The sequence below is a fragment of the Coenobita brevimanus genome, chromosome 21 (genome assembly GCF_032717465.1).
Source record: "Coenobita brevimanus isolate Jiangsu-jjx chromosome 21, ASM3271746v2, whole genome shotgun sequence".
In the NCBI taxonomy this organism is placed as follows: Eukaryota; Metazoa; Arthropoda; class Malacostraca; order Decapoda; family Coenobitidae; genus Coenobita; species Coenobita brevimanus.
The window spans coordinates 25,795,557-25,818,619 of NC_136974.1; the positions used below are offsets into that span (position 1 = coordinate 25,795,557).

At 41.4% G+C, this 23,063-nt stretch overlaps 1 protein-coding gene across 1 annotated transcript in view; it reads right to left on the reverse strand.

The window, feature by feature from the left end:
* Ube4B (Ubiquitination factor E4B) overlaps window positions 1-23,063 on the reverse strand; it is a 645,009-nt gene that overhangs the window by 184,903 nt on the left and 437,043 nt on the right. Inside the window, exons 19-20 of the mRNA XM_080266571.1 lie at window positions 4,700-4,826; window positions 3,916-4,000 (exon numbers count right to left, since the gene is read on the reverse strand). Coding sequence (XP_080122697.1) covers window positions 3,916-4,000; window positions 4,700-4,826 — 212 coding nt within the window. The remainder of the gene's footprint in view (window positions 1-3,915; window positions 4,001-4,699; window positions 4,827-23,063) is intronic.

The window sequence follows — 23,063 nt, forward strand, 5'->3', positions numbered from 1 at the left end:
AGCCACACATGCTCATTTTTTTGTGAATAAACAGTGAATAAACTGCAATACCTCGCCACTAGACCACACGGGAATTTACAATGTTGTGCAGTGTTAAGAAATTAGAATTTAGAGTGCAAAGGATTAACAGTGGAGTGCAAATGGCGGTTGGACTGGCCTGGTGCAATTAACAATGTGCAGTGTTAAACAGTTATAACTCACAGTGCAAAGAATTACTGTAAGTGCAGCACAACACTGGATTACTGTACGTGCTTCAAGAGCATTTTCACCGCTGCCAAAACCTTACAAAAGGCAGCCACAAACGTGCTGTAATTACCCTGGATGAGGTACAGTCACTTCTAATTCCTCATTCTTTGGTTCCTTTTCATTTATTTCAAGCTTTATGTCCATTATTGGTGTGAACAGGGTCTTAAATAGGTTTAAATATGTGCTATGCATGTCTGGAAGGGAGTTATTTAGGTGGCTTTCAAAATTAGGCTGGGTTAGGGTCCATAAGTACCAGTCCAGGAGCCAGGGACTTGTTGTAAGTACCCAGAATGTTTAATATTGTATAAACTCACCTCTAAAACCTCATTTTGTGGTTCTTTTGCATTAATTTCAGTCTTTTAAGTCCCTTATTTGTGTGATTTGGGTCTTAAATAGATGCTAAGCATGTCCAGAGGGAGTTGTATAGGTGTTTTTCTGAGTTAGGGCCCATAAGTACAAGTCCAGGAGGCTGGGGCCCACTATCCGGACAGGACCACTTTCCGGACATGCCTTTGGCTCTATTACGTCGGACAGTGGAGAGATTACTTATATATATATACAGTGCTCGTCAGAAGTATTCAGCGTTGTCCGCCGGGCGCGCAATACTTATGGCCAAAAAAGAATCACCCATTTTTGGGGGTAAGAATTGAGCCACAAGTTTGAGCTCCGAGCATGACGTCACGGTAGCCTGGGGCCTTCTGACGCGCTGGTTGGTTCCCGCCTCAGTCGCCCACGGGCTGCCTGAGAGAGAGGAACTCCGCCGAGTGTCCCTCTCAAATTGCGCCATTTTTTACCGAGTGTCCCGCAGTGTTTTGGCCTTCAAAACTTTGTTATGGCACCTACCCGTGAACTATCGAGTGAAATCATATCCCAGATCATTGCTCTAAAGGAGGCAGGCCACCAGACAAAGGAAATTAGTGAATTGGTTGGTGTGGCACGATCGACAGTGCGTCGTTGGTGTGCGCGGTTTCGGGAGGAAAACAGTGGTGAAGTTCCCACAAAGAAACCGAGGTCTGGTAGGCCTAGGAAAACTTCCCCAAGGTCTGTTAATGTTTTAAAACGTGCAGTGGAGTTTAATCCTCGTGTGAGTGCAAGGAAAATTAAGGAGAGCAACCCAGAAGTGTTTGGTGAGGTGTCAGTGAGAACAGTGTCTCGTAGGGTGCATGAGCTTGGTTACACAAGTCACAGGCCTGTGAAAAAGCCTCTTCTCTCTAGCAGCCAGAGAATTCGTAGGCTTGCCTTTGCTAATAAATATCTAAATTGGGGTGAGGAGCAATGGTTGTCAGTGTTGTGGTCTGATGAGGCAACGTTTAGTGTTACCTGTAACAGAGGAGCATGCAAAGGTAGTGACCCACTTGACCCACGGTATGTAGAAAGCACAGTTAAACATCCTGATTCACTCATAGTATGGGGTTGTTTTTCAGGGAAGGGTTTGGGGAAGCTTGTTGTACTTCCCAAGAACCTCAGAGTGAATCAGGATGTTTACCTGGAGCTTCTGTGTGATCATTTACCAGACTCCTTCGAGCTAACAGGTGCACGAGTGTTTCAGCAGGACGGTGCACCTGCTCACAAGGCCAAATCGGTCACCAATTGGCTTCGTGACTGCGAGGTATCATTCATGACAGACTGGCCAGGAAATAGCCCAGACCTCAACCCGATTGAAAACCTCTGGTACCTCGTGAAGAAGAGTCTCCAAAGGAAGGACGTGAGCTCTCTGCCTAAGCTGGAAGCCGCCATTCGTGACTCCTGGGACAAAATACCGCTCCAGCACCTCAGGAGCCTCGCCCTTTCACTTCCAAGACGTCTCAGGTCCGTGAAGAAACGTAAAGGCTACCCTACGAAGCACTAAAGGTAAATAAAATGCATTATTTATATGTTTTTTCAATGTTGAAAGGTTTGTTTCTCAGGAGGGACGCAGGGCGCTCCATACTTCTGACGAGCACTGTATATATATATATATATATATATATATATATATATATATATATATATATATATATATTTTTTAAATAACAGAACGGAGGAAGGAAAAACAAATGGGGAAAAAAAAAAAATCCATACACCAAATTACTGGTGTCCTCTGTTCATAAAATATCTGTAACAGTTAGACTTGAACAGTTGTAGGTTGAAATTTGGAGGAAAACAACTCTGGGGAACCGAGTTTCAGAGAGATGCAGTTCGGAGAATGAAAGAATTCTGATAGGCAGAAGTTCTGCAATATGGTTGAGTGACATTCCAGTCATGAGCGCTACCAGATGCCCGTGTAGCACGAGGGAAGGCATGGAGAGGTGGCACCATGGACGCAACTTCGTCTGAGCATTTGCCAAAAAAATATCTGTAAAATAATGCAAGGGAGGCAACATTCCTTCTTACTTGCAGGGGAGGTAGTTTATATGTAATGGCAGGGTTGTTAATGATTCTAACAGCTTTATTCTGAATTTTGTCTAGTTGTCTTAATGCAACCTCTCCACAACCATTCCACAAGGGTGAGCAATATTCAAGCTGAGAGCGCACATGACTCTTATAAATTATAGCTAACTGCTCATTGGCGAAGAAGTTACGGAATCTGTACAATAATCCAAGTTTCTTTGAGGTGGTTTTAGCAAGTGATCTGACATGAAAGGTCCAGCTGAGGGCACTGTTAAGTGAGACACCAAGAATTTCAATATTTTTGGAGATGGGAATATTAGTAGCACTGAAGGTAATGTACGAATATGGTAATACCTGTCTATTAGTATACTGTATATATTTAGTTTTACTAGCATTAAAAGAGACAAGGTTGTTTTGTCCCCATTCACTGATTGTAGATAGATCTTGATTTATGGAGATGGCTGTACTGTGTTGAGAGGTAGAGATATTAGACTTTGTAAATGGATGTCTGAGTGTGAATGAACTATGTAGTGTTGAGTCATCTGCATATGAGTGAATGGGATTGTGAGTGACAGATAAGAGATCATTAATATGAACCAGAAATAGGGTTGGCGCCAGAACTGATCCCTGCGGCACGCCGGCGTTAATTGAGTGGAAATTCGAATATACATCATCTATATATATATATATATATATATATATATATATATATATATATATATATATATATATATACTGTATATATGTATATATATATATAACTCTCATCTCATCTCATCAGCTGTTTGAGTGTTCACTGCAGGACCAGCCTATCCCAACCGAAACGGGGATGATACAGCCAATGTATCTCTACCTTGTGGCTTAGGCTGTCTGATAGAGATTGTATGTAGGGCGAGAAGTGCTTGTAAGTGTATTGTAGTGCTGGAGTGGCTTTGGACATGTGTGTAGTCTGTGAACCCGCACAAGCCGACTGGGTGCAAGCATACTTTATTGTATGCGACACTGGTTCAACCACAGCACCCCTGATGTCCACCAATGCAGCATGTGGCCAAAAGAACGCTCCCAAAGTTTATTACCCTGGCAAGACACGAACCCTCGTTCTTCAGTGTACGAAAACGCACACTTTACCACTGTACCGCAGAGGTTCCACATATATATATATATATATATATATATATATATATATACACACAATCGTATATGCCGTATTTACTGAGCACATAGCCCAGTCACTGAATAGAAAGAACTAGTTTTTTGCAGAGGTAAAGTGGAGATTTAAGGTAACTTTGCAGGACCAACCTTTAGTGCATCCAAAGACTCATCAAGGAGGAAAGTTGTGTCATTCATCAGCAGATTTACAAACTTCACAAACTCCTTCCCTGAGCTAAAAGACATAATCATTATCAATTATGGACATACATATTTTAAGTTCATATAACACATTTCATTACACTTACACTGATACAATAGGAAGTCAACATTTCTGATAAGCAGCATGCATTTTCCTGATATGAATTGTGACCTGGGTCGCCATACCCTTAATTATGATCAAGAGATCATTTACTTGCAGTAAAACAACTGAAAAAGTCTTGTCCAAAAACTGCTTAATTACAGCACTATTCACAGACCACCAATCCTGTTGGCCCAGCATGGTATGTTGAAAATGTAGCAGGCATTTATTACCGGTCAGCTCCCACATTCACTTTGCAGCTCGCAGCCTCAGTAAGGCATTGAAGTAAACAAGTGCAGGTGGACAGTCAATCCTTTGTAACTTGGTGTTAGTGCTGTGGTGAGGAGCTGTATATGTGAGGAACTTTACATTTTGGGGAAATTGAGGGAAATTGGTGGGAAAAAAGTGAGCTTTGGCTGGGATCTGAGAACAATAAACTCCAATTCAAATGTATTTAATACTCTTATTTTTCAAGGTTCTTCCAAGTCATGCTATATCCATGAATGCTGAGTTCCTACTGTGCATGCAATAATATATGCATTAAATAACAGTGTACAGAAACATTCTAAATCCTCCTTCATATGGAAATGCAGTATCTGCATACAGCATTAAAAGAAAAAAAAGGGCACTCACTTAGATTCTGTGATGAGGGCTTCTCGATGTCGTCTGTTTTCCCAGAGACTTTTGAATATAACACTAATGTGGTAGCGTATGGTAAACTTATCGTAAAACTCACTACTCGCTCCCGTAGACTCAACCACTGAGGAATACAATGCAATACAAAATTAACAAAACAATACCCACTAAAGTGATAAAAGTCAAACTTAGACTACTTACTGTAAAACTCTGCCAAAGAGACAGTTAACCCCTACTGCACTGGTTCTTTGTACGGTAGTTTACCTTCCCTGATTCATTGTTTTATAACCAATGTAAATTGCAGTGTGGCCCGTGCAGGCCTTTATTGTGCCTTATATAAGGTCGACAGTTCCACAAGGGTTAAGAATTTCTAACTCAAGTTTAAGGAAATTGCTTTTTTCTGTATAACAAAAAGCAAAAAATAAGTAAACAGTGTTTCTTCCAAGAATTTCTAGTTTTCAACATTACCATCAACATAATCATCCACCTATTACTGTATCCAAAACTGAGGTGGGTAGTATGATCCAGAAACAGAGAAAGAAATTTATAAACCAGGCAGATTCTCAGCTTGAGTAATTGCAGTGATTACTAGTGATATGAAGCCATGAATTTTGAAGGCTTGAAATGATGAAAGAATGTAAGACTCATTTAACTGAGTACTACCAATAGGTTTCCTACTTTTATACGTTCTTGTTCCTACTTCCGAATACTTTTCACTCCATTAACATGTGATTTACTAGGTATATTCAAAACATTCTTATCTCACCTGACAGCAACTTTATAATGAACCACAAGTAACCTCAAGTGAATACTATATTATTAATCTATTCATAATAATAAAAGACTTTGTACCTGTTAGTAAGAAATTACATCCATTCACTCATCATGTACACCTCCAGATTTTTCTATATTAATTTACTCCAGCATGCAAAGCAACACTGACATGAACATTACTAATTTTAATTAAAACTTAGGCCCCCCAGGCCTTGCACTCAGGGATGCACTGCACATTCATCTAATCATTATAATTTCTGTACATTTGAGCCTGCGAATATCCTCTTCCTCTGCCACCTAGGTCTCACTACCATACAGCATTACACTCCTAACACAAGCTGCATACAACCCTTACCATGCAGGGAGAGTCCTCTCAATGTCAGGAGAGGCTACAGCCCCTTGAGCTTCTTCCAACCACCCCTCACCCTAGCCACGGAGCTAGCACCAGCCCCACCTCCTGCACATAACATGTCTCCCAGTTAATAAAACTTCTCCACATACTCAAGAGACTCACGAGCAAGTTCAATCCTTTCACTGGAAAATCCTGAAAGCTAGATGGATAAATATTTGGAAGAGATGAATATTTTGGCTGAAAGTCAATTGGGATTCAGAAGTGGAAGGTAATGTGTTTCCAACTTGTTGAGCTTTTACTCAAGAGCAATTAACGTGCTACAGGAAAGAGACGGTTGGGTGGACTGTGTGTATTTAGATTTGGAGAATGCCTTTGACAAGGTACCCCATAAGAGATTAATATGGAAATTTGAGCATATAGGAGGACTGAAGGGAAACCTCCTGTAATGGATGAAAGACTTTGAGGGACAGACAAATGAGGACAGTAATAGAGGATAGGATGTCTGGATGGATGGAAGTAACAAGTGGAGTCCCTCAAGGCTCGGTGTTGGCGCCAGTAATGTTCCTGATTTATGTAAATGATATGGTAGATGGAGTGAACAGTTATGCAAGTCTGTGTGCTGATGATGCAAAGCTCTTGAGGAAGGCAGAGGTTGAGGAGGATTGTAAAATGCTGCAGGAGGATCTGGATAGGATTCATGATTGGAGCCGGATGTGGGAAATGAAATTTAATGCAAAGAAATGTAAAATATTGGAAATGCGTAATAGTACCAAGAGGCCATCATTGAATTATATGATGATGAACCAATCACAAAAGCAAGAGAAGAGAAAGATTTGGGAGTGCTGGTCCAGGACAGTTTGTCACCTGAAAAACACATTAACATGGCAGTTACAGAGATGTATAAACTCCTGAGTAATATAAGAGTAGCTTTTCAATATACGGATGAGGAGATGATGAAAAAATTCATATTGGCCTTGATTCGCCCCAGTTTAGAATATGCAGCAGTAGTGTGGTTCCCACACAAAAAGAAAGATATAAACAAGATTGAGAGAATACAAAGAACAGCAACCAAAATGGTCCCAAGTCTGGCAGATCTGTCGTACTGAGAGAGGCTGGAAAAGCTGGATTTGCCTTCCTTAGAAGAAAGAGAGGCGACATGATTGCAGAGTTCAGGACCATGGTGGGAGTAGATAAAACTGACAAAGAAGATCTGTTTTTATAGGATAAGAGAGTAGCAAGAGGACACGGAATGAAACCAAAGAAACCAAGCTGCCTGAAGGATATCAAGAAATATAGTTTTCCTTACAGATGTATAGACCTGTGGAATGGCCTGGACAAAGAGATCATCCAGTCTAAAAACTTACACGAGTTTAAAGCTAAATTTGACTTACTGAGAAACTGAGACGGAACCTCACGAGAGTAGCTCATTTCCTTGTATATCACAATTAGGTAAACACACACACACACACACACACACACACACACAGATCTTTTCAAATGGAAATTGAAGAAATCAAGAATGAGCTATGCAGAGGAATTAACAAAGTAAATAAACAGAAAAGCCACAACAGATGAACTGTCAGCTGAGGTAAAATCACTGAGAACAAAGGCTAGTGAAATGGGATGTACAGTTGTTAACCATGAGAGAATTATGGATGATTTCACAAATGATGTGGAGAAAATCAGGCAAGCAAGTAGTCTGACAGACCAAAGTACAACCACCACATATTGACTTAGGACCTACACAAAGAATTGCTATAGGAGAGTTGTCTCTCTTTGCTGTGTTTCCACCTCTACCAAGTGAATTTTGGGGGCAAGAAGTAACTGGCAACTCCTCTGGTGTTGGTGGGAGGTGGTGAAAGACTCAGCATGTCAGTGCTTCCTCAGTAGCGAGAGTGGGAGTATATGTTCCCATTGCTCTGAGCTTGCACCTCCCTCTTTTTTCGTATGCATTACTGTTTGCCGTTATTTTCCTAGAGTCGAGTTATCATGCCTGGAAAGTACTGCTCGAGGGATGAGAGGGTCCGTATCAATGCGTGGAGGCAAGATGATGTCCCTATCAATGCGATTTGTGAATGTACTGGACGTGCAAAGTCGACAATCATGAAGATTCTTGCTGCAGTGCACGGCCTGCCACCTGATGTCATACCAGAGCACAGGCATTGCGGTGGAAAGAAGAGGACGACTTCCAGAGGTACAGATATGCTTCTGAAGAGGGAAGTAATCAAGAATTCTTGACTGATAGCAGTAGAACTGAAGTGAATGCATCCCCAGCTGTTACATCTCAATTCAAACTATCCAACACCTCTTGCAGAAGGAGCTGGGTTTGCCATGCCACACCGCAGCCAAGAAACCGCTTCTCACTGACCGCATGAAGAAGCAGCGCATTCAGTTTGCCAAGAAGTAGGCACAGTGGACATCAAATGAGTGGAGAAACGTTATGTTTTCCGATGAAAGCACATTTCAAGTGTTCCAGGTGCGTTCTGCCCAGGTTCGTTGCCCTGCCTCCGTATGACTCTGTTTACATGGTGCCAACTGTTAAGTACCCACAATCAGTAATGGTATGGGGGTGTTTCTCAGGTGAAATGGGAAGGGGAGAACTCTACTTTCTTCCTAAGAAACTGATGATGAATGGTGGCTGGTACATTCATGTTTTGAAAGATCATTTGTTAAACTTTTTTGCTATTCATGTGTGCGACTTTTTCATGCACTATTCAGCTACATGTCACAAGTCAAGACATGTGACAAAATGGCTTCAGGTTAATCAGATTGTGGTCCTCGACTGGCCTGGCAACAGTTCAGATCTAAATCCGATAGAAAACTGCAGGGTAAAGAAGAAGAAAATCATGGCAGAGAAGAAGACACCTAATCTGGACAACCTCAAGACTGAACTGACAAATGTTTTGTGCAAAGAAATGTCCTTAGATTACTTTAGAGATCTAAGTGATTCCATGCCAAAACGCATCTACCTGGGCCTGAAAAACAAGGGAAACATGGGTTCATAATAATGAATGGGATTTCATGAACAAACATTGTGATATACTATGATTTCTCTGTTTTTTAATACATTGTGGGGGGAGGTCCTAAGTCTATTTGTGGTAGCTGTAGTAACAGCGATGAGAAAATAACACAAGTAAATAAAATGGTGAGAAATTATCAAGATGAGGTACAAACTACATATACTGAAATGGTGAAAGTAAAGAATGATTTAGATACAAGGGTAGAAGAAAAAAGCATAAGAAAGGATGTGAACGATATTATAAAGAAAAACCTAAAACTAGTCAGGGAAGGTGTAGAGATTAACAAATCCAGAGTAATCAATGGCATAGGTGAAGAGGAAATAAAAAACAGAACCTCAATGGACAAAAACAAGATGGAAAATATAATGAACGTACTGCACCATGTATCACGGCATATCTGTGAGAAAGATATAGAAGAAAATAAAAGGCTTGGGAAAAATGAGAGAAGTAAGTCAAGGCCCCTGAAAATAACATTCCAGAGTGCAAACACTGTAGAGGAAATACTAAAAAATGCCAACAAACTCATGAGAAAAGAGGAATTAAAAAAAGTATAGATAAAAAAATGCCTAACTCAAGAGGAACTGGGTACATTAAAGGAGAAGAGGGAGGAAGCAAAAACAAAAAACGAGGAAAGATCAGAGGAAGAGAAGAGTAAATTATTTTACAAAGTAACTGGATTACAGGTGCCAAAGTGGTACATGACCAAAGGGGAATAAAAAGGCGGAAGGTAGTAGACCCAAATCATGACAAGTACGTAAACAGATTGATTAAGTTGAGGTATTCAAATGTAGATGGAATGGTATCTAGATTATTAGATGTGAAAGACTGTTCCAAAGAAAAGGAACAACATATTATTTGCTTAACTGAAACAAAATTAACCCCAAGGATATCAAACGATACCCTAAACTTAGAGGAATACAATACAGTAAGTCCTTGAAACACAAAAACTCGACGTACGAATTTCTGATGGTACAAGAGCGATAAATGTAGAACAAATTCCACAATACGAAAGTATCTGTCTCGATGGTACGAAAAACGATACGAGGAAATACGAAAAATTCAAAATGGGCACGCTGCATAGCGTCACGCTCGCTTGCAGCGAGAAAACGAACTAACCCCTCTCTGGTAAACACATTTTTGCGTGCTTCCCAGTCGAGTCACATCCATCCTCTCCTCTCAGCTTCGCTGTACGTTACGCTGTTTTTCGCTGTTCTTCATCTTTTTGCATTTTCACCATGCCTCCCCAGTGCCATACATCATCTCCAGCATCTGGGGAACCAGGTGCAAAGAAGAAACAGCATCGTACTCTCACTCTTGAGAGGAAATTGGAAATACAGTAGTTAGATTGATTTACCGTAAATGTACAATGAAAGACACAACTGTCTTCCCAGTTCAGTCTGAAGAAAATTTACACCAGGCGAAATACAATGAAAACCCTGTTTCAACTAGTGCGTGTTTCAAATGGTTCGATTTTTCCTAATACTTGCGTCTTTCAGTGTACACTTGAAGCAGCAGAAAAACCTTATCAATTCAATGCATAATCCTCCAGCTTGTTTCTGTAATTTTCTGACAACTTTCAGTTTGGCAAATAACTTTTTCTTGCTGAAAAATTTCCTCCCCATTATTATCGTCACTTTCCCCTACGATCGTTTCCAGTGCAGTGGAAGAAACTCAACATGCTCAAAGGTGGATATCGTTTCCCAATTTCCCAACTGGAGGTTAGGTTAGGTTAAAATTATTAGGTACAGATAAGTTCGGTTAGGCCAGGTTTAGTTAAACACTTAGGGATGAACAGTCCTTGCTGCCATTATGTTAACGAAATAAATAAGAGTTGTCACACCAGAACAGCTAAAAATGACGGGGAAACAGATTTACTAAGAAACGTTTACTGTATTTACCAACCCAGAAATAATCTGAAAAATATAACAGACTATCAGGAAGAACTGATTTGGTAAGGTGCTTTTACTGCTTAACGTAAAACGTATGTTTAGCCCCCTCAATGGCTGTGGATTCAAATATTTGCGTGCTCCCGTGGTCGGCCTTGGGACCATTTTTTCAAAGTTCTAAAATCAATTTCTTTTCTTACAAATGTGAAAAGACTCGTCTGGCACACCTGTTTTTTTTTTTAATTATTTTTTCCCCTAAACCCATCCTGTGATTTCCTATGATTCGTGCAAGAATTAATAAAATTAGGATGCGTGTTACATCAGCATGTATACATCGGCCGAAAACATCTGGGATGAAGTGAACCGTGAACACCAGACTACTTGAGGTGGTAGAGTAGGGTCATGTAAACACACCAGTGACCCTCATTCCCTTCCCCTAATTGCTCGCAGTTTTTTTTAGCTCACCCTAACTCAACATCACTGACACCAGTACAGTAAGGCGTTGTTCAGGGCCAGAAGCTATGAAAGCGATATTGGAATACTTTATTGTTTGTATCAGTCCTCTCTCTTTCACTCATACACATAAGAACAAACAAAAGAATGAGCAGTAAATGTACCTTAACTCTAAGGAGCAGAAATAACTGTGCTCAGTCGGTCCGAAATATATTGGGAAGAGTGATACCGAACAAAGAATGTAGAACTGAATGCTAACCTACGAGAACATGTGGGACAAAAGAGTAATTTTTTCTGATTAGAAAATTTTTGTCCCATATCGTCTCTTAAAATTGTAAAACTCATACTCTTTCATGTAATCATACAGCCTAAAGACCATACCAATTCAGTTCATATTCCTCTAGTTTGTCTTCTATATTTTTCTGACTATTTTGAGGGTGGTAAATTATGTTCTCTTGCTGAAAGAAACTTACTCAAAATTAGGGCGCATGTAACATAAGCATGTAAACATCGGCGTGGAGTGAAGAGAACGCCTGACTGATGGGATGGTTGAGTAGGGTCATGTACACACACCAGTGACCTTCGATTTGTTCCCGTAATTGTTCGCAGTTTTTTATAATGCCCTAACTCAATGTCATTCACACCGAAACAGTGAAGTGTTGTTCAAGGCTGGCAAGTATGAAGGGGTTAATGGAATACTGTATCAAAAATTCAAAATGAGCGCGGTGCATAGCGCCACACTCACTTGCTGAGAGAAAACGAACTAACCCCTCTCTGGTAAACAAATTTTTGCGCGCTTCTCAGTTGAGTCCATGTCCCTCCTCTCCTCACAGCCTCACTGTATGTGAGGATATTTTCGCAGCCCTTCACCTTTTCGTATTGTTTCGCCATGCCTTCCAAGCGCCCTGCATCATCTCCAGCATTGGGGGAGCCCGCTGCAAAGCAGCAGCAACACCGTACTCTAATTCTGAAAAGGAAATTGTAAATTATAAGACCCCATGAGGAGGGGCAAGGAGTCTTGGAGACTGGGCGTGCTTTAGGCCTTGCTGTTTCCACCACTGGAACCGTGACGAAGAAAAAGGAGATGCACAAGAATATGGCCACCTCCTTCTCTACACTTGTATACAGGTATTGCTTACTTCTTAATAGGAGGGGGTGAAGTTTAGGTGGAGGTCTGAGGGGGTCCTGGGACGCATCCTCCCCATTTATGTGTATACTGTATTTCAATGGGGGAAATCATTCCAATATACGAAATTTTGAATTACGAAAGGGTTTTTTGGTCCCTATCCCTTTTGTATATCAAGGACTCACAGTATATGGAGAAGACATAGGAATTTAAAAGAAAGGAGGGGGAATTATAATATTAACGATGAAAAGTCTACAAGTCAAAGAAATAGAACTAGATATACCCTCACAAGTAGAACTGATTGCAGTAGATATTACAACATCTGAAGGGAAGTTAATTGTGGCAAAGTTATACATGCCACCCTGAACAAACACACGGGAAAGAGGCAAACTTGAAGACCTGGCAGAGAGTACAATTCAGAGTTAAGAGCATTAATACAAAGAATGGAGGAGAGATCCGAGAGAATTATATTAACTGGAGATTTCAATACAAATATAAATTGGAATACTCTAGATGTAAAAAGCCATGAAAGCTGTTGGGACCAAAAGCTCCTGGATCTTGTTCAGGAGTTTTTCCTAACACAACATGTAAAGGAAAACACCAGAAAAAGAGGACTTGATGATCCATCAGTGTCAGACCTTATATTTACTAGGCAAGAAAATGATACTGACAATATAATTTATCAACCTCCACTTGGCAAAAGTGACAATGCATTATTAAATTGCAACTTCAGGACTGCATATGACATAGTTAACAGTAATGAGAGTTACAAAAAGAGCCTAAACTACAAAAAAGGAAACCACCATGAACTAAAGAAGTACTTCTTAGAAACAGATTGGGAAAAGGGGCTTAGAAGACAAGGCTTAAATGTTATACTGTACAGTCACTGCTCACAACACGTGATCAGAGAGCGTGAAAATAGTCATAACACAGTCCTTTTTTTTCTCTCTCTTTTTTTTTTTTTCTTTGAGTCCAAGATATTTTGACAAATATTACGTGGGTGGAGAAACTGCCCATTTCTTAAAAGAACATACTACGCTGCTACGATAGTGAAAATGCAGCCTGAGGCCAAAAATTATGGAATATTTAGTCATTACATGAGACAACTGGTCAAAACACGGCAAAAAACAGACAAAACACGGGCAGATTTAATCACAGCGCGCGTTGCATCTGCCTGTGATGTATGCATGTCATGTGTTTGCGCAGGGTGTCGTCACAGTCTACTGAGGATTCCTGTGCCACTCCAGTCAACCCTCTCCCTGCTCTGCCTCCACACATGCCTTGTGTTAACTTTGCTCTTTTTTTTTTGGCCGTCTGACCCAGCCTAACCATGCCACCCTAGTGTGACTCAGCAAGACGGAAGAAGAGTCTGACCCAGAAGAAGAAGCTTGACATGATCAAGCGGAAGGAAAGAGGGGAATGTAATTCTGCAACTGCCAGAAAGTGCCAAGTCAACGAGTCAACTATTCGTCTGACCCAGCTCTTGTTATGACAGAAAGGTATCTGGTCATGTACTGCAACCGACGAGAGATGGATGGAGTTCCAATTGGCTCTATGAATGTACGAAGGACTCCGTGCAGCCGGCGTGGCCAGAGGACCATGCTGAGGACCAGTAGCAGTCCTGCCCTGCCTTGGAACCTCACTTCCCCTTCCCCCAGGAAGCCCACAAACTCGTCAAATCAAGGTGAGGAATACTCCAGTGTTTGTATGTTCGTTCGTTCATTGCCAGACGCCATGTATCCCAAACGGGGTGGCCAAGGGCTTAGAGTTAATTGTTTTACAGGGAGGGGCACTAATCCTCCACCAACCCCACTTGACTGTTTGTATGTAATGAAGTAATTTTTAGGCAGGTAAATGTCCTGGGAAAAATCCCAGAAAATTAACCGAAAAGGTGAGGCTGGGGCTGGCTTGGGTACCATGAAACCCTTTAACATGTACACATATGGCTGTATAACATGGAATTTTCATAAAGTGGGACCTGCCAGGAACAAGATTCACGCATTATGTGAGCAGTGACTGTATATAGAAAATTCTGTGAACTTCATGAAGCAGAAGTCCAAAGTTACATCCCACAGCACAAAGAAGCAGAAAAGAAAGTAAAGAAATGGTTTAATACAGAATGTAAAAAATCAATAGAAAAAAGAGACTTGTTGTGGAATAGATAGAGAAGACACAATAGTCAGAAGGCATATAACAACTATAAACAGGCAAGAAACGATTACAGAAGGATAAGGAGAGAAGCCCAAAGACAGTTTGAGGAAGACATTATAAATAAAACTAGTGATCAACCAAAGCTACATCCGAAGCAAAACCAAAGATAAAGATAAAATACAGTCCATTACGCACGAGGGGATCATCTATACACAAGAGAATGATATTTGTGAAGCACTCCTAAAAATTTCCAATCAGTTTTTACAGAAGAAAATAATTCTGAAAGAGATGATATGGTACAAGCATGCCTACACATATTGCCAGATATACAAATACAGTACAAGTCCCATTATTCGGCATCTATGGGACCAGGATGATGCCGAGAAATTAGATTTGCCGAATATTCAAAAACCTACCCACTCAGTACCTTAAATATATTGGTGAACACTTATCACCACTTATGGTTTGGTATTACAACTGTGTTTGCAGAGAGTACTGTATACTGTACAACACTGCAATCAATACAGTACTATACCTGAATCTGAAATATATATATATATATATATATTAGTGAACATATACAAGGGTAATGACACAGTAGGCCTACAAGTCAGATAACACTTCCCGGATGGCCGAAATGATATGGAATATTACCTACCAGCTCAGTACATCACTTGTATTGGTGAACTCATCACTACTTATATTATTACAAATATGTTTGGAGTGAGTACTGTATATATTACTTTTTCCAAACAAAATAAAATAGTCGGAAAATTGCATAAAATAAAGGGATCTGAACTGGTAAGGTCTTTCTGATGAAAGTCATAAATTACATTTAGCACTCACTCTTTTGTTCGTTTTTTTTTTTTACATGTGAAAGGAGAGTACTGATGGAAACAGTAATGTATTCCATGAACCCCTTAATAACCTCCGACACTGAACAACCCTTTAAAGTACCGATGTCGAGTTAGTGAGCTATGGAAAAACTGTGAACAATTATGGGAATGGAACGAAGGTCACTGGTATGTTTACACGACTCTATGCTACGATTCCAAGCAGTCAGGGGGTCAGTTAATCTCAGATGTTTTCGCCAATTTGGTAAATGCACCGTAACTTTATCAACTCTCCAGTCAATCATAGCGAATCATAGCATGGGTTTAGGGAGCTAAATAACACATTTCTAGGTGCGCCAGACGATTATCTTCACATCTTATAAGAAAATGGAAGAAATTAAATCCCTTTCTGAGTACGTAAAGTTCTTCCATTCTTCTGAAATCAATTTATTTTTCTTAAAGATGGGAAGATAATCGTCTGGCTCACCTAGCAATGTGTTATTTAGCTTCCTAAACCCATGCTATGATTCGCTATGAGTCACGGAAAGATTGATAAAGTTACGGTGTATTTACCAAATGGGCGAAAACATCTGAGAATAACCGACCGCCTAACTGCTTGGAATCGTAGCGTAGTCATGTAAACATACCACTGACCTTCGTTGCCTTCCCATAATTGTTCAGTTTTCTTTATAGCTCACACTAACTTAACATCACTGACATCGGTATTGTAAAAGGTTGTTCAGTGCCAGAGGTTATTAAAGGATTAATGGGATATATTACTGTTTGCATCAATGCTCTCTCTTTCACGTTAAGCACAAAAACAAACAAAAGAATGAGCACTAAATGTATGTTTAACTTTCATTAGAGAGACCTTAGCAATTCATATTCCTCCAGTTTATTTTTAAGTATTTTTCTGACTTTAGGTTAGGTTAGGTTTGGTTAAATTATAAGGTACAGTTAAACTCGGTTAGGTTAGGTTCAGTTAAACAGGACAGTCCCTTCCACCATTATGCTGAGGAATAAAAATACTAGAGCTGTCACAGCCGCACAGCTAAAAACAACGGGGAAACTGATTTAACAAGCAACATTTATTTATGGGTAATGCATTACAGTGTCAGTGGTTCATGGGCTTATCAATTGCCGGTGTCATTTTCAGGAAGGCATCAAGAATGAAAGAATTTCAAGAATTAGCGTGGGGGCTTGGAACGTAACCCTCGCTAATTTGGTGGGGGTGGTTACTGTAGTGTATGATACTGTGCAATATTGTAATCAATACAGTACTATACTGGAATCTGAACAAAAATATAGAAATTAGTGAACATACAGAAGTGTAATGAAACATCAGGCCTACAAGCCACAGATAACACTTCCTAGACTGCCGAGATGATTCCGGACATCTGCCGAACAATCAATGATTTTCGTAAATGGGACTATTTCTCAAAACTGCCGAAATGTCGGATCTACCGAACAATCAGCTGCCGAATAATAGGACTTTTACTGTACCTGAAAAAGAAATACAGGAGGAGTTAAGTATATTAGACAAAAGAAAAGCAAATGGTCCCGACGAAATTTCATGTTGGGTGTTACATGAATGTGCAGAAGAGTTAAGTAAACCAATATATTTAATACTCAAGGAATCCTTACATCAAGGTAAACTATCTGATATTTGGAAGAAAGCAAACACTGTTCCCCTATTCAAGAAAGGGAAAAGACAGAATTCTCTAAACTACTGACCAGTATCACTAACCAGCGCTATAAGTAAGATACAGTAGGTTCGCACAGTGTGCGTCATCACAGTGCGGGATTCGCATTGTGTGCGAGTGACCAAAAATCATAACCAAAAACCCTTGAATGCACGAGTTTACCGCACAGAACGCGAGGCAGAGGCAAGGAGTGGCTCAAAAATGCCATTTTCTATTAGTGCGCGACCACCCCTCACACAGCGCGTCACGTGTCATCATGTTGATGCGCAGAAATTCCTGGGCATTCTACGGTTGAGGATGAAGAGGATGCAATGTCAGAAGTGTCAGCATTGGACTCTGAAGGGTTTATGGCCGAAGTGAGTGACTTTGATGCTCCTGGGGAAGGTGCTCAAGAGGAGTCTGTGGAGGGAAGTGTTGGTGCGGTGGGAGGTGCGGTGGGGAGTGAGGCACTGTAAGTATTGCCGTGCCTCGGAACCCCTGTTATTTAAGGTCATCACGCCTGTTGTCTGCTGTTGTTAAGGTGACTACCCATATTTTTGTTATTGTAGCTATACCTTTAGTACAATGTCTGAAAAATATGACCTTTATTATATCTCTAAGGGCCAAAAAATGTCCAGGTATGAGGGGGTAACACCCATATGTAATTATTCCCATAAGATTATGTATTCCCAGTACGCGAGGTCGTGGACCGCCCAATCTCTTGTGCACTGTGTGAGCCTACTGTACTAGAAAGCTGATAAAAAAAGTTTGGGTAAACCATCTAGAAGAACAATATAATAACAGAAAGGGAATTTGGTTTTAGAAAGGGAAAATCATGTGATACTAACCTATTAAGCTACTATGATAGAGTTGCAGAAACAGTACAGAAAAGAGAAGGATGGGTGGACAGTATCTATTAAGATTTCAAGAAAGCATCTGACAGAGTACCGCACCAAAGACTTTTAAGGAAAATGTACCATCAGGGAGGAATCCAAGGCAACCTGTACTGTTCAATGCAAGATTTTCTTAGAAAAGGGAAATGAGAACAATTACTCATCATAGAGGGAAGTGACTAGTGAAGTTCCACAGGGCTCAGTGCTGGCACCAATTATGTTTTTTAGTGTACAGGGAGGTGCAAAACTAGGTTGACATTTACCATTTATTCCAACACAAAAGACACACTTCTAGTCTCGTAAGTGTTCAAAGTGTCCGCCCTCACCATTGGCACATTCCTGGAGTCTGTCAGCCACACTTCGACACAGTAATACACAGGTCCAGGTTGGTGAGGACATAATAATGTCAACCTACTTGTGCACCACCCTGAATATAAATGACATAGATAGTAATAAAGGATATGAAAGCTATTTAAATATGTTTGCTGATGATGCAAAAATACAAAGGAGAATTACTAACACAGACTCTTGTAAAGAGCTACAAGAAGAATTAAATAAACTTCATGAATGGAGTAATAAATGGCAAATGGAATTCAATGTGGACAAGTGTCATGTAATCAAGTTTGATAAGTGGGAAAAGACCAGATTGGGATTATAAGTTAGGAAGTAAAACCCTACACATATCAAAAAGACAGAAGGACTCAGGTGTGATTATCAGTAACAGACTATCTCCTGCTGACCACGTAAGTGAGAAGGTACGGAATATGTACACCCTGCTTGCAAATATGAGAATAGCATTCACATACATAAATAAAGACATGCTGAGAAAGATAATAACATCTTTTATCAGGCCAACCCTGGAGAATGCATCAGTATTTTGGAATCCTCATCTCAAGAAACACATAGATAAGACTGAAAAAGTTCAAAGGGCTGCTACAAGATGGGTACCAAGCTTAAGGGATCTAAGCTATGAAGAAAGACTACAAAAATTGAATCTGCCAACACTACAGGAAAGAAGGAAAAGAGGAGAAATGATTATGCTATATAAATGCATATCAGGGAAGAAGAAACTAGACATAAAGGAATATATAACCTATGGAGAAGCATCAGCAAGAGGACACTGCAAAAAACTGCATAAAAAGACATAAGGAAATTTAGTTTCCCAAATAGGGGAACTGATGATTGGAATGCACTACCAAATGAAACAGTGTGTACCAAAACAATTCATAAATTTTAGGAGATGTTTGATGAAAATGGTTTATGACACAGGACAGTATGAGCTTGACTCATTCCTGTAAAGATACAATTAGGTAAGAACAATTAGGTAAGAACACACACACACATACACACGAGAGACAAACGGGGGTGGGAAAGGTGGAGGGGATGGAGAGGGAGACAACAAGGGGTGGGGGTTAGAGAGAGAGACAAGCCTGGCAGTGCTGAGTGTGGTGAAGGATGGAGGAGGGACTGGGGAAGGGGGGGAGAAGAGAGGGGATGAAGGGAGGAATGGAGGACTGGAAGAGCCTTGTTTCAAACCTAGGGAGAGGTGGGAGAGGCGGGGTGTCAGACTAGCGAGGTGTTGGACATTCAAACTGTTCAGATTTAGGGAATGTTCCCCTATTTCTTGTGTTCAGTCTAGCGAAGCGCCAGTTATCCATGCGCCGAAGAATGGGGTATGGGTGTATTCCATTAACCCCTTAATAGCTGCTGGCTTTGAACAATGCTTGACCGTACTGGTGCCAGTGATGTCAAGTTATCATGAACTATAAAAAAATGCAAACAATTATGGGATGGGAATGAAGGTCACTGATATGTTTACATAACCCTACTCTACCATCCAAAGCAGTAAGGCAGTCACTTCATCTTGGATGTTTTCACCCATACGTTTACATGTTACTGGCACAAGTGCAGTAATTTTCCGAATTCTTCCATGAATCATAGCGAATCACAGGATGGGTTTAGGAGGCTAAAAAATCATTGCCAGGTGTGCCAGATGATTCTCTTCACACCTTTATGAAAAAGGAGTTGACTTTAGAACTCTGAAAAAATTGTCTCTGGGCTGGCCAGGGGAGCAAGCAAAATTCTGAACCCATGGCCATTGAAAGGTTAATAAATCAATCTAACAGTATTTAAGCTTTGTTTCCGACGGATTAATTGTGATTTTGGACTATTTGGGCACCGCTTCACACCATACAGTCCAGATAATCGGGATATCACTGTACTAAAAACGAAAACTATACCCATTTTATATTAACCTGGCCCATAATTTTACCCTTTAAGAGTTATTTCATATTACTGTCATGGCACTTCTTCATGACTAGTACAGTATTAGTACCACTGCATCCCATGCATGGGTGCAAGCAACTCGTTCCCATGATGATCTGATGGAGAAAATGGAGCAAGTGCTAATGATGTGGTGCAGACCCATAATGTGGCCCATAATGCACTATCAGAGTCTCATGCAAGAAATGGCAAGTAGTTTGTGGAACAAGTACAAGGTTGTTGCTGGCAGTGGTGTTAGAGGTGTGCAAGTTCACATGGTGCACCATCGGAAGCCCATGTCATCCCAGCCAGTATGATTTTTGGAGCACATGATGGCTGGTGCAAACCTGCACAACATTAAAATGCCTGGAGAGGCAGTGAGTGTGGACACTGAGGCAGCAGACCAGTTTCTGGAAGAGTTTGCATGTGAGAGTGAGTATTCACCTACACAGCTGTTCAATACAGACAAGACTGGCCTCTTTTGGAACAAAATGCCATCCCAAACATACATCTCCAGGGAAGAACAGTATCCGCCATTATTTATGGCCAGCAAGGATCACCTTATTCTGCTTCTCAGTGGCAATGCAGAAGATGGTATTAGGCTGAAGCCATTACTCATCTACCATTTACAGACATCACATGTGCTCGCTGGGACTGTTAACCCCTTTGGTACGCAATGTTTTGACAGACATCACTCCCAAAATGCAATTCATGGTCATTTTTTCAACTCTTACAGAAGTAAAGTTTTAAGCCCAAGCTTTAGAGCCTGAATGTACACACCTTATGCCACAAACCAGAACATTCTAGACCAAATAGTTACTGAGCTATGGCCTGTCAAAGCTGAAAAAAGTTACCCTTAGCTGCGCTGACTGTGAAGAAAATACATCGCAACTCTCATTTTCTTTGCGGTTCCACTCCATTCCTCCCTCATTCCTCCTTTCCCTTGAACTTCCTCACCCACACCAAACCCCCCCCACCCCACTCCCCTCAATCTCTTCCCCCCTCTCTTCCCCTCACCCCTTCCCCTCCTCCCCTCCCCTCAGAGCTGTTAAATCTATAAGCTGTTAAATTTTCAAGAGAATTATTTTTCTAGCTAAAGCATGCAAAACAATTATTTGTGTGTACAAATATATACAAATGATATTCAGGTAATGAATCAAAACATGCAGCACAGTGTGTAAAAGTGACATATAATACTCTAGGCCAAGGGGTTTGGGTCAGGGGTAAACATACACTGTACTATAGGGAGGGTGGGGGTGGGGTTGGGTGAGGCCTGGAGGGGTGGTACAGGGATTGAAATATCCCTCCCCCAGATGACTGGGAAGGGGGGTATCCATGGCAGAGTGATCGAAGATGGATGGGGAAGTTGTGGGAGGGTGGTGGTGGCAGTGAGCAGTGAATGAGGTAGGGTAGCAACAAGACAGTGGAGTAGCAGGATGCAGTGAGAGGGAGGTGGGGGTTCACCCCCCACTGCCTGGGTATGGGCCGGGATCTTCCCTCCTGCCTATGCAGCACTTAGTTCTGATAGGTTGGAAGGGATCTACAGTACATCACAATCGGGGCAGGTCATGTGGCCGCCAGTTGTTCATAGCACGTTTACGACTGTCGTTCCCCGCGATTTTTATTAATCCTGAAAAATCGACTATCGTTGTTCCTGGCACCACAGGGGTTAAGCAGAGGCTACCAATTGTGTGGCATTGAATTGCAACAGCCTGGGTGCAGTGGCCAATTTTCACGGACTACAGTACATGGTAGACAACTTTTTGCCCTTTGTCAAGATATATACATGAACAAATAACCACAAAAACAAGTGCTTCTGAGGTCCAGGACATCCGATGATAATCGAGGACACGTGTCCTAATGTCAAGGTTGTCTTCCTGCCACTGAACACCACTTCTCTCCTGCAGCTGATGGACCAGGGCGTTATCACAATGCTGAAGGCATATTACATAAGGAGGTGTATGCAAGACTTGGCAGTAGCAACAGAGGATGAAAGGTAGACAGTCAAGTTATGGAAAGGCTACACCATCAAGCATGTCCTGTCATGGGAGGAAGCGACATCCTCCATTCCTTCAACATGAATGTTGTGTGGTAGGCCTTGTGGCTAGAGGTAGCATCAGAATTCTGGGATTTCCTAAAGGTGGAAGTCCCTGCCATTCGTCAGCAGATAGTTACCTTGGCACAACAGGCTGACTTTCATGAGGTGGATGATGCTGATGTGGCAAACCTTGAATCGCACACCCAGGAGCTTCTTCCTCCTGAATAAGCAGTGAGAAGCCAGGGAAAAATCCACCGTCAGCCAAAGGGCTTATCATGAAGTGCCTGGCAAACATCATAGACTCTGCCAAATGCAAAACAGGAGGCAGGCAAGGAGCCAGGGGAAGAGCTACCACCAGCCAAGGAGCTTATCACAAAGTGCCTGATATACATCACAACCTGCAGATGGCTAGAGCTCTGGAGCTCAAGGCCAAGCTAATAAAGATGGTGAGTGCACACCAGGAGCTTTGCCTACAAAAATGGGCCAAGCAATGCAGACAACACTAAAGCAGCTTTCACTCCAACGCAACCGCTGGCACCTGAACCACAGCCGTCCACTACTCGTGAGGAAATGCTACTGTTGCAAGGTCCAACATTCAAGGGCAAGGGTGCTATCTTTAAAGGAAAATCTGTTATCAGGAGCAGCTCCTCACTGTCCCTGACTGCTGCCACATCTCCAGTCACTGTCTTCTCAAGATACAGGCACCAAGTCTCATCTCCCCTGACCCTGATGAGCTTTCACCCGACGTCTCCAGCAAGTGAGACAGGGGAGGGAGATCTTTAGCCACCCCGTAACACCATGACCACCATTTTCTCTCTTCGCCTAAGTGAGAGAAAATGTAGCCAGCTCCGGCAGTGGTGGAGACTTAGGAGTGGCTCAACCAGACCGCAC